The sequence below is a fragment of the Mustela lutreola genome, chromosome 10, assembly GCF_030435805.1.
Source record: "Mustela lutreola isolate mMusLut2 chromosome 10, mMusLut2.pri, whole genome shotgun sequence".
Classification (NCBI taxonomy): domain Eukaryota; kingdom Metazoa; phylum Chordata; class Mammalia; order Carnivora; family Mustelidae; genus Mustela; species Mustela lutreola.
The window spans coordinates 102,449,999-102,461,648 of NC_081299.1; the positions used below are offsets into that span (position 1 = coordinate 102,449,999).

General features: G+C 47.0%; 1 protein-coding gene and 1 long non-coding RNA gene across 2 annotated transcripts; one reads left to right on the forward strand and one right to left on the reverse strand.

Moving 5' to 3' along the window:
* The first annotated feature begins 2,499 nt into the window (after nt 1–2,499).
* LOC131809998 (3 beta-hydroxysteroid dehydrogenase/Delta 5-->4-isomerase) lies at nt 2,500–10,860 on the forward strand. The gene is made up of 4 exons (XM_059137541.1): nt 2,500–2,584; nt 2,683–2,901; nt 7,019–7,183; nt 9,634–10,860. Exons 2-4 carry the CDS (start codon nt 2,757–2,759, stop codon nt 10,443–10,445), a joined length of 1,122 nt encoding a protein of 373 aa, XP_058993524.1. The 5' UTR covers nt 2,500–2,584; nt 2,683–2,756; the 3' UTR covers nt 10,446–10,860.
* LOC131809999 (uncharacterized) lies at nt 3,833–10,421 on the reverse strand. Its single transcript, XR_009345363.1, has 4 exons — nt 10,307–10,421; nt 6,929–7,202; nt 5,971–6,092; nt 3,833–5,272 (listed from the first exon to the last, which is right to left on the reverse strand). It is a non-coding gene; the product is annotated as an uncharacterized LOC131809999 (long non-coding RNA).
* Nucleotides 10,861–11,650: the final 790 nt, after the last annotated feature.

Below are 11,650 nucleotides of genomic sequence, written 5' to 3' on the forward strand. Positions count from 1 at the left end.
GGCAAGTTTGCCGAGTCAGAAAGGCAGTTGGAAGTTGCCTAGAGCTGAGGAGTGGAAAAGAGTGGCCGCTAATGAGCACAAGAGAAACGTTCCAAAGCAAGATTGTGGTGATGGTTACACAAGCCTATAATTTTACTTAAAATGGTTGAATTACACACTTAAAACAAGTGGATTTTATGGCATGTAAATTATATCTCAATAAATTTATTTGGAAGTAAAAGAAATGTGATTTTGTGGCCCCCATCTGCCTTGCCCTTCATTTATTTCTCATTTTCTATAGAATTTATAGTTATTGGTTCCACTCAGAGACTCTAAACCCTTGTTCTTGCTCTTAGGCTGAAAGCGATTCCCAGAGGGACACTGGCCGAATTCTATCAGCCTCCAACACTCCCGACAGCTAGGGTAGTGAGTACCCTAGTGTTAAACCAGATGGGGGTTGTGTGTGGTTCACTGACAGCATGACTCTAGCAGGCAAAGCTGTATGACACACATTGGTGGCCCCAGCTTGGGCTCCACAGGTCTCAGCAAGACCGAGGGCCTTTAGCTAATGCTGACAGCTTCAGAGAACACGCTCCTACAATTCAGGGACTAAAGCCAAAGTTCCCTAGGCAAGTGTGTTGGTAGCACGAGAAGTCAACTTTCAAGTGGGAAAAGGAGAATGTCCCCAACACAAGGAAAGGAGAAAGAGAGGCCCAGAGGAGGGTGTCAATCTTTGTAGGGCATTTCTCCCAAGAATTGAAGAAAACATTCTTCTTGAGTGCATGTCGTATTTTTGCCAGGACCTTAGGCTAGACTTCAAAACAGGTCTCCATAATTATCTAAGAGTCAAAAGCATACAGAGTGTATGTTCTGACCCTGAGTATTAAATTAGAAATCAATAACAACAGAATATTTAGAAAATCCCCAATTTTAGAAATTAAACAACATATTTTGGGATAACTCATGTATTAAAAAGGAAATCACAGGTAAATTAGAAAACAGTTTTACCTGAATGATGATAAAATCCAATACACCAAAACTGTCTGATGTGGCCAACCCAGTGCTGAGAGAGACATTTATAGCTTTACATGTCAATAGTCACAAAAGCAAAGGGATAAAAATCAATAATCTAAGCTTTAACCCTAAGAACCTTGAAAAGCAAGACTAAACTGAAGCCAAAGGAAATAAAAGGAAGCAGATAAGCAAAAGAAGCTGATGAAAGAGAAAAGGGACAAACAATGGAGAAATACAACTGTTAACTTTTCTGTAATCCACACAATTTAATTTCATATGTGTTCTATATTTAAATGTATATCTGGAACCATAAAGACTTTAGGAGGAAAAAAAAATCAAAGAGCATCTATTGGGACTAAAAATCAGAAAGTCATTGTTTCTGGGGTAGATTGGTGGGGGGGAGGTGAGAATTGCCTGGAAAAGGGCAGGAAAGAGCTTTCTCAGGTGAAGGAAATGTTCCATATGTTGTCCTAGGTGGTAGTTACAATGATTATGTAATTTTCTAAAAAGATTTTTATTTATTTATTTATTTGACAGAGAGAGATCACAAGTAGGCAGAGAGGCAGGCGGAGAGACAGGAGGAAGCAGGCTCCCTGCTGAGCAGAGAGCCCGATGCAGGACTTGATCCCAGGACCCTGAGATCATGACCCGAGCCGAAGGCAGTGGCTTAACCCACTGAGCCACCCAGGCACCCCAAATGATTATGTAATTGTAGAGGGTTATTGAACTAACACTTAAGAGTTGGATGTCTTAAAAAAAAAAAAAAAAGTTTTGGATGTCTTCATGCATGTAAATCACACCTCGATTTTTTTAAAGTAGAAAAAAAAAGCTTATGGAGTTGGTATTTGGACAGCTCTGGAGCTCCCAAAGCATTCACAGCATCCTCTGAGATTCTGCTGAGAGTGGTTTTATAACCGAGACGTCATAAGATCTGCTGTGGCCACAACTCCTTATCCAAGCCATGGAGCTAAACAGTTACCACTGGAGATCTTCCCTTCAGTGGTAATCTTCCTCCCCAACTCTGGAGGTCTCCAAGGAGAAACGAAAATTGAGATTCTAGATATATAGTATTGGAAGGAAATTCACTGCCCGTAGAACTTCAAGGGTGACTGAAGCTGCCGCCAATGCAAATGTCTACACTTTGCAAGACAGTAATATTTCCAATGACACTCTGAGAGGGGAGCTAATGGAGTACACCGTGGATCTTCTCCCCAAATGTATTTACTTCACAAGGCAAACTTTCCCATTGTGCTGGCAGATTTTGTCTTTTCATTTAAATCCGCAGGTCTTGGCCTCCCAGACAGCTGGCACTGACTGCCGGATGTCTTGTTGCGAGGAGAACCAAACCTTTATCACACTGTGGCCCTGAAACTTGTTTCCTGTGCCTCAGAGGAATGAGAGATATATTAAAGGTCACTACTCATTGGGGGAGGAGGGAACCTGGAAAAGGCATGAGCAAAGAGTATGTGGTAAGAGTTCAAGGTGAAGAGGCTGAGCCAGAAACAAGAGTGGATAAAACTCCAGGCCTGCCTTTGGGAAATAAGGAGACCAGAACCCAGGCTCTTCCAAGTGGCTTCCAACAGTCTAACAGGTTAGCACTTTTTAATTTTCTTTCAACTGGTCCTGGGCATGGGAGTTTTGCAAAAATGGAGCCTATAACCACCTGACTTCTCTTTCTGGCCATCCCAGGGTCACCCTGTAATCTAATCTGCTCACCAGTTTTTTCATTCCTGGAGAGTGCTTCTTGGCAACCCTATTTGACCATGGCTGGGTGGAGCTGTCTTGTGACAGGTGCAGGAGGGTTTCTGGGTCAGAGGATCGTTCGCTTGTTGGCAGAAGAAAAGGAACTGCAGGAGATCCGGGCACTGGACAAAGTCTTCAGACCAGAACAGCGGGAGGAATTTTCTAGTAAGTGAACTTGAGTTCATGGGTGGGTTGCTCCATCTTAACCTCTACACAGGTATGGGGAGGGGTTCTTGTCTAGCTGATCAAGGAAAGTTGTAGCCAAATCAAGGATGATTCCCTGTCCAAAGTCATCAGAAAGGAAATCAGAGGTGGTATAATGTAAGACATACACAGCTGTCAGGAGACAGGGTCTGACCCTGATCCAGAACTCGAGATCTGGATTACTGCAGGCCCACCACTCTGGCCTCTAGGTCTCTTTTCTTGTCATTTATAAAATCACGTATCTCTCCCTTGTCAACAACCCTAATGTTCTGAAGATTGTGGACTTGGCAATAGCTGTGCAACACCTCCAAAGGGCAGGCAAGCACCATTATCTGGAGATCCTACAAGTAGGTCCCTGCCCCTCTTAATTGCCCTGGTCTTTCTGTGGCTTCATTTAGCATTTCCAGTGAAGGTGAAGCTGAATGTGTTGTGTGTGTGTGTGTGCGTGCGTGCGTGCGTGCGTGCCTGTGTGAGTGTGTGCGTGTATGTGTGTGTTCACACGTGTGTATGTGACAGGATGGGGGGAGGAAGGTGGAGAGGACACACAACGAACAGCATGGGAGGGAGCCAGAGACAAACTGTGAGGCTCCAGAGCATGTGTTCCTCATGTGTAATTCCTATACATCTCTTCTCCACAAGAAAAGTGACAGCAGAGGGGCACCTGGGTGGCTCAGTGGGTTAAGCCTCTGCTTTCCGCTCAGGTCATGATCTCAGGGTCGTGGGATCGAGCCCTGTATTGGGCTCTTTGCTCAGCAGGGAGCCTGCTTCCCTTCCTCTCTCTGCCTGTCTCTCTGCCTGCTTGTGACCTCTGTCTGTCGAATAAATAAATAACATTTAAAAAAAAAAAAAAAGTGACAGCAGAATCTGTTCACTGCTCTGCTGCTTTCCCCAGACTGCTGCCCCGGTGCTAATGCCAACCTAGACTTCTAAAAACCTGTTTCACCCCCAAATCCTTGAAACAGCCCTTTGAGGAAGGTAGGAAGGGGCTCTCCCCCAACAGGGTGTTGAGGAAATCAAGGTATATGAAGGTAAAGCAACTTGCCGAGGCACTCTGATTAATGGACTGCAGGGCTCAGAGTAGAGAGAGCCTCATCACGGATGTCCCCGTCATATGGCTCTAAGGCTGCCTCTTGGCAAAGGGAGTCTTCAGTCTCTCCCATTTCCCCACTGTGTATCCCCCAAAGCAGCCCCTCCCCTTCCCAGCCCCTGTGGACTGGGTGTCAACATGCAGGCCCAGGGTGCGCGGAAGACCCTACCTCTCCACACACAACCTCCCACACCCCCCGCCGCCCTCCAGGACTGTACCCATCACTCTTCTCTTCCTCATTCCTGTGCTCTGAACATCTCACATGTCCTATTTCCTCTACCCTTTGCTTCAACGGGGCCTCTGATGAACACATATGAACATACACGATCAGCACCACTTGTTTGCGATCTTTTCTTCTCAGTAATACTCACAGTCTGACAGCCCATGCGGGGAAAGGCAAGGTTCAACCAGAAGACAGTTCCCTGGTGTGACCAGTCAGGCTGCATCCGGGGCGGGCAGGGGGCTCTCTACAGATCCCAATGGAGAATCCTCACAGCGGTCTGTCTACACTAGGCATTGCGCTCCGTGTTCTACGCAGGTCGATTCATTTGCTCCTGGTACCATCCCTGGAGGATAGGTAATGTTATCCTCCTCTTTTTAAACAAGAAAGCAGGCACAGAAGGGTGTCTTAGTCTGCTAAGGCTGCTACAAAAAGATCCCCCAGGCTGGGTGGCTTCAACCCGTTAGATATTTTATTTCTCACAGCTCTGGGGGCAGAAGTCCAAGAGCAAAGCAGAGTCATGTTCTGGTGAGAGCTCCCTCGGCGTTCAGAGCCTGTGTCTTCTTGCTGTAGAGGGCTCTCTCTGGGATCTCTTTTCGATGACCCCCTCATGAGGTCAAACCCTCGAGACCCTTCTCGAGAGAAGGCCCCATCTCCTGACAGCATCACACCGGCATTAGGATTTCGACGCATGAATTTGGCAGGACACAAACTCGCAGACCATAGCAAAGGCTAACTTGTTCAAGGTCCCCCCGCTGAAAAATGGCAACGCTGGAACTGAACCCCGAAGGTCTAAGTGCAGCGGCTGTGCTCTTAGCCACTAATTCGTCTAGTAGCTTCTCTCAGGGCCTCCCTACAAGGCAGCCCACACCGTGTAAGCAAGGGAGAGTTCGGGCTGTGCAGAATGCAGGAGTCCGCAGAGCCTTGAGGAAGGCGGGAGCTGCGCCTCGACCACCCACACATCGGCAGCGCCCTCTTCTGGTCTCTCCGCACCCCTGCAAACTAATAGGTTGATCGGAGCCAGCCTGCGAAGTCAGCAGAGAAGGGACAAGGGAAGAAGGGAGCGGGGCAAGGGGCGGGGAGGCAGAGATGGGGACACAATCAGAGAAAATCCTACCGATTCCCAGCAGCTTTCCCCCTGCCTTTCTCCCCCTCCGGGGCCTTCTTGGAGCTGCCCAGCAGCGGGAACTTGCCCAGGGCGGAGCAAACTTGGCAGAAGCATAGGGAGAAGCAGATGGTTCTTCCAAGTTGTAACCCAGGAAGGAAATTTCCCTGCACTGAATTTTTCACTCCAGTTTCTCTCTCACTGTTCTCGGGTCTCCATTGCCTATTTCCATGAAACTGTCTTACCCTTTAAATACATACATACATAACATGCATACAATGTATGTATGCAGATTATCCTTAATCTGCCTCAGGGAAAGAAAAAGAGTCCTGCCCTTGGGTGACAGGGGAAAGAGAACCAGGCTTGAAGGCAGGGACAGGCCTGAGTCTTCCAAGGAACTGTGACTTAGACCTGCCCCTTAACCTGAATCTACCTCAGTTTCCTTGTCTGTATAGTGGAAATCGGAATACCTATGTCATGAGATAGCCATGAAAGAAAAATCAGGACACTGTGGTGGTGTGGGCAAAGCAGAAAGCACAAAATAAGTGGAGGGTATTTATCCAAACTATTCGTGGCACCCTGTTTAGTTCACTGGCCAGTGTGAAGTGAGGACGTTACCTGAAGTGCCCCTTCCTGTGAATTTCCAAGAAGGTGATGTCCCTGAGGTTGAATCCACTGCCCTTGGCTCAATGGCCAGAATGTTAGTCCCTTGGTGGCTGACTTATTTTCGGCACTGATACCTGCTTTAGATGATATCTAATCAGGTTTTGGTTTGTTTTTTTGTTTTTTGTTTTTTGTTTTTTCAGTTAAGCCTCTCATTTGGGCCCATCCTAAATTCCCTGCTATTGGCTCCATTATCCTTCTGGTCACCTACGCAGGAAATACTTGGGTTGACATGGATTCTACCTCTTCCTCTCGGCCTCCCTCCAATAAGAACCAAGAGCTGGCTGGATAGGTTCTGAGAAGTCGAGCCTATGTATCCACCCTGTTGCCTGCTGCTGCTGGGGGAGCCACCCCCTTGCCTGCTGCTGCTGGGGGAGCCACCCCCTTGCCTGCTGCTGCTGGGGGAGCCACCCCCAGGCTCTGTCCTCCTCTTCTGAACCCTGCTGCAGACATGCTCTCCATTTCTCTCTCAATTAATGTCTCCATTTCATGCCTCACACTGACCCATTTCACATAGTGCAGCCCGGGTTGGCTGCACCGACCCCACAACTGTGTTTATGTTTCTCTTCTTGTTCCAAATGCACGTGTGAGTCCTCATTCCCTCTAGGATTAAATTCAAATTCTTTCCTCATATATCCACCCTCCATAATCACCCTAACTCTCCTTTATGAATTTTATGAACTTCCCATGAATCTCTTAAAGAATTTCCATCCTAGCCATACTTGACTTGACTCCTCACTGCACGAATTCCTTCCTTCTTTCCTTCCTTCCTTCCTTCCTTTAGAATAAAATGGGATGGAAACGGGTGTTCACTCTTCCCCAATAAATGCTACACATTCTGACGTATGTGCCTCTGTTTAACTTGTTCCTTCCATGGATTTGTCCCCCATTCCCACCCTTTCCCCCCATGTACCTGTGCTTGAAGACCTGGGAAAACGCTCCCTTTATCAGGAAACTTTCAGATCCAGAAAACCTTCCAGTGACCTGCCTTGTGTTCACACAGAGCTCCAGAGCAAGACCAATTTGATGATGGTGGAAGGAGACATTCTGGATGAGCAGTGCCTGAAGAGAGCTTGCCAGGGCATCTCGGTTGTCATTCACACTGCCTCTGTCATTGACGTCATGAATGTCCTTCACCGAGAGACCATCATGAATGTCAATCTGAAGGGTATAGTATCCCAGGGAGGCTATGGAGTGAGGTGGGTGCATCAGGCTCAGAAAACAGAACAGGAAGGAAGGAGAGGCTCCCATCCCCAAACACCTGCTGAGTCTGCCCCAGCTGCTTTTTCTGATCACTCCTGAGAGATTCAAGGCTGCTATGCTCAGTTTTTTAGAGGAGGAAACTGGGGCTGAGCAAAGCTAAATAACTTGTTCAAGTAGGAAAGCTGGAATTTAAGCCCACACCTATGTGTCTCCAAAGGCCACAAAAGCTCTTTCTAACTGAAGCTCCAATCAAGGGTCGACTCCAATCCAACCTTGAACTCTGGCTATCCAACTCTCTTCTGCTTCTCCTGGGCAAGGAGCAGACCTCACAAATGCCTTTCTGGTCATCATATTAGCCTTTCTGTGCCCCTCTGAGTTGGTAGTCACACAGTAAGGCCAAGAGCTAGGAACTCTGTGATAAGAAGGGTCCCCGTGTCCACTATGAGTGAAGGGCCAAAGCTCCCGGCCAGTTTCCTTCCAGCAGGACTCCTGTGGGAGATCCCCCAGCCTAATGAGAACATCTAGCTCCTTCCTGCTCACCTCAAAGAAGGATTCATCTCAAGAGACCTGCAAAGCTAGTTCCCAGCCGTCTGGCAGGACAGAATTACCCAGGCCTGGCCTTCCCGTGGTATCTTCTTAACAATAATAGCTTCCCCATATCCATAAGAGTACTTCTTCAGCTCGCTGCTGGGTCTTTTGTAAAAGGGGCCTTTCTAGCTAGGTGCCCAAAGTCACCCCCCCTAGATCCTCATCAGTAAATGGCTGGTGGCTCTTTCTGGTTTGCGACTTTCCAATCTACTTTAAAAGGAGACACAGTTGTTTAAGGGATTAGCTTAAATCCCTTACTAGTTTCACATGCAAAGTCATCCTTCTGAGCGATGGAGGCCAGTCCCTCTAGGACCACAGCGCCCCAACCCCCAGTCCCATCTGGTTTTCATGCCCTGCGCTACAAAGTTGGTCCTTAGAATGAGTCTTAGACAGAGGCTTCTTCTCTAAAGCAACTCGTTGCTTTAGGGTCTCCAGCGTAAAGTAGTACAACCTCAAGGAAGACCCTTTCTAATTTCTACTTATCCATACCCTCTCCACTCCCACGCTGCAAGGAGGGTGCTAGATTAACTGAGTTTTCCTTTTTAGCCTCTTCTGCTAATTCCTGCTCTCCACGACTCCCAACAACAGGGCATTTGAAACCCCTGAGAAGTGGTAGAGGTACCAGTTAATTAAAACCAAGGTCAGTTCCAGGTTTAAAAGATACTTCAAATAACCAGGTGGTGGGTATTAGAGAGGGCACAGATTGCATGAAGCACTGGGTGTGGTGCAAAAATAATGAATACTGTCATGCTGAAAAAAAATAAAGGCTTTTGGGAAATTTCAGATCCTAGATACATATGAGGACATTTACTTTCATACATGGTAATATTAGATGAGTTAAATGAATATTTCTCTGATGTGCACATTTAATTTTAAATCATCAAATTTTAGCAAAGAATTAATATTTCAAATGTAGCTTCCATGGACAAATAAACTAGTCCATAACTCAATAAATTAATTTTAGGCAAAAAAAAGATACTTCAAATAATGGTCATTTCCCTCTCTGCAGGTTGATTAGCCCCACATTTTCTCAGCCTCTAGATCTGATGTTTTTTTAATGAGTCTGTCTCTCTGAAAAATCAAATTGCACAGATAAAAAAGAGAGAGAGAGAGAGAAATAAAAATGAAACTTTGCGGGGGGCGGTATACTTAAGGGGAAGGTGCTCTGCTTGACCTCCCTCAGCTAAAAGGATTCTGCAAGATTATCCCATTATAGGTATCAACCACCAGAGGGCACACTCCCCCTACTGGTTCTCCAGCAAGCTCAACCTAGAAGGCCAATGTCAGGCTCCAGAATAGTAAGTAAAAGGAAGGTTTCTCACCCCCACTCTTCAGACCGGGATAAAAGGAGTCACAGTCAGAATTAGGAGTGGCCTTTGTATGGAACACTCAATCAGGACTAGGTAAAATTCTAGTCCATATTCTGAGTATGGCCTCCTAATTATATTTTATTTAAAATAAACTGTTTTTAACGAGGTGGTAGGGATAAGTGAAAATTTTCTAATGTCTTCACTCAGCAAAACATAAAACGGCGATCCTCTGTCCTTTTCCAAAATTCAAAGTACACACACAGGTCCAGGAATTCAAAAAAAAAAAACTAGAATTCTTGCTCTCCAGAACCCAAAGTTCGGTTTCTTCTCACTTTTGCCTTTTTGCATTTTTCCTATGGCTATAGCATGTTCAGATCTTAGCTGGAGACACAGAGGAATGCACTCCTCCTGATCTGCAGTAACCATCTCACTTGGGGAAGGGGGTGGACATGGTCTGCAGCCATGATAGGCCCTTTAGGTTATTTGTTGACGCTGATGTTGTACTCCCTATGGGCAGGTACTCAGCTCCTTTTGGAAGCCTGTGCCCAGGCTAGTGTGCCGATCTTCATCTATACCAGCACCATTGAGGTGGCTGGCCCCAACTCCTACAGGGAAATCATCCAGAATGGCCACGAAGAAGAGCATCTCGAATCACGATGGTCTGCTCCATACCCCTACAGCAAAAAGCTTGCAGAGAAGGCGGTGCTAGCTGCTAATGGGTGGGCCCTTAAAAATGGTGGCACCTTGCACACCTGTGCCCTAAGGCCCATGTATATCTATGGGGAAGGAAGTGCATTCCTTTATGACTGTATATACAAGGCCCTGAGGAACGATGGGGTCCTGACACATCAGAGCAAGTTCTCCATCGCCAATCCTGTCTATGTTGGCAATGTGGCCTGGGCTCACATTCTGGCCTTGAGGGCCCTACGGGACCCCAAGAAAGCCCCAAGCGTCCAAGGACAGTTCTATTACATCTCTGATGACACACCTCACCAAAGCTATGATGACTTCAACTACACTTTGAGCAAGGAATGGGGCTTCTCCCTTGATTCCAGAATGAGCCTTCCCATATGTCTGAAGTACTGGCTTGCCTTCCTACTGGAAATAGTGAGCTTTCTGCTCCGTCCAATTTACAAATATCCACCCCCCTTCAACCGCCACACAGTGACATTGTTAAATAGTGTATTTACCTTCTCCTATAAGAAAGCTCAGCGGGATCTGGGGTATAAGCCGCTCTTCAGCTGGGAGGAAGCCAAGCAGAAAACCATGGAGTGGATTGGTTCCCTGGTGAAACAGCACAAAGAGACCCTAAAAACAAAGACTCACTAATCTGGGGGTGACAAGTAGATACAGAGGTTGTTGGGAGTCCTCTATCGAGCTCTCCCCCTCTGGCTTCATACAGGAAGAAACAAGGCCACAGGCCCAGGTCCTACTGCCTCCCTTTACAAGATGGCTGCCTTACTGTTTTCCTCCTACCACCGGAAACCTTCCCCGTCCCTGGCCCAACCGGAAGCTTTCTGTCCCGCCCACACTGCAGAGGACCGACAGGGAGATTTGCTATAGCTGCTCATACGAAAGCCTCCACTCCTGGCTCTGAGCTATTCGGGCCTCTTCCGTGTAGAATGTTGCCTGTTAGTTCCATTTCCTTTGTTACATGCAAAGTATTTCTTATCTTTTACAAATTCCTAGTCCCACGCACAGCTCAGTGGAAAGAGTAATAAATGTTTTAATGCCTAATCTGGAAGACGCTGTGGTTGACGTGAATACATACCTTCCTCCTTCCCCCTCCATTTCTAGGGATCATTATCTCCTATTTAGAAAAGCAGCATGGAATGGAGGTGGGCAGAAGCGTTGCGGGGGGTGGGGATTAAGACCGAGGAAGCATTTGCTATGTTTCAGGCAAATATCACTTCATTTAACTCTCTCTAGAAACCTCTGAGAGGTTTAGAAACCTTACTAAGGTTTCTAGTAAGGTTTAGAAAGTAGGAAGTTCTTCCAGTACGGTCTAGAAACCTTACTGCCTTTTATGGCTAAGGAAACTTGATCATCAGATACCACTCACTAACTGCTAAGTGACCAGGACATTTAGACTGACTAGAAAGCCCCTATCTGTCCACTGAATCTTGCAACCTGAACTGCCTAAATTTATAACACAATGGGGGTGGGGTGGAGGGCTTGGTCAGCGGTGCAACAGAGCACAGAGAGGAGGAGTGTGCCCAAGCTGCTCCTTGGGAGAGGCGGGTTCCTTTGGGTCACCTCCTTCTTGCTCAGCCCTGGGTAGGAGACCCACGAGAACCCCTGAGGGGTAGCTGGGAGGTCTTCAAGCCCTTGCCAGAAGGCCTGGGCAGGGGAAGGAGAGGCAGAGATGCCACCAGCCTCTATCACCAATGTCAATATCCTTGAAGACCCCTAGGACATAGGATGCACTGGGGCCACCTTGGCAGTTCACAACCTGTATCTAAACTTTCAAATCACATCATGAAACCACACCATGGAAACCACACCAGGAAAGTAAAGGGAACAGGTGTGAAGGC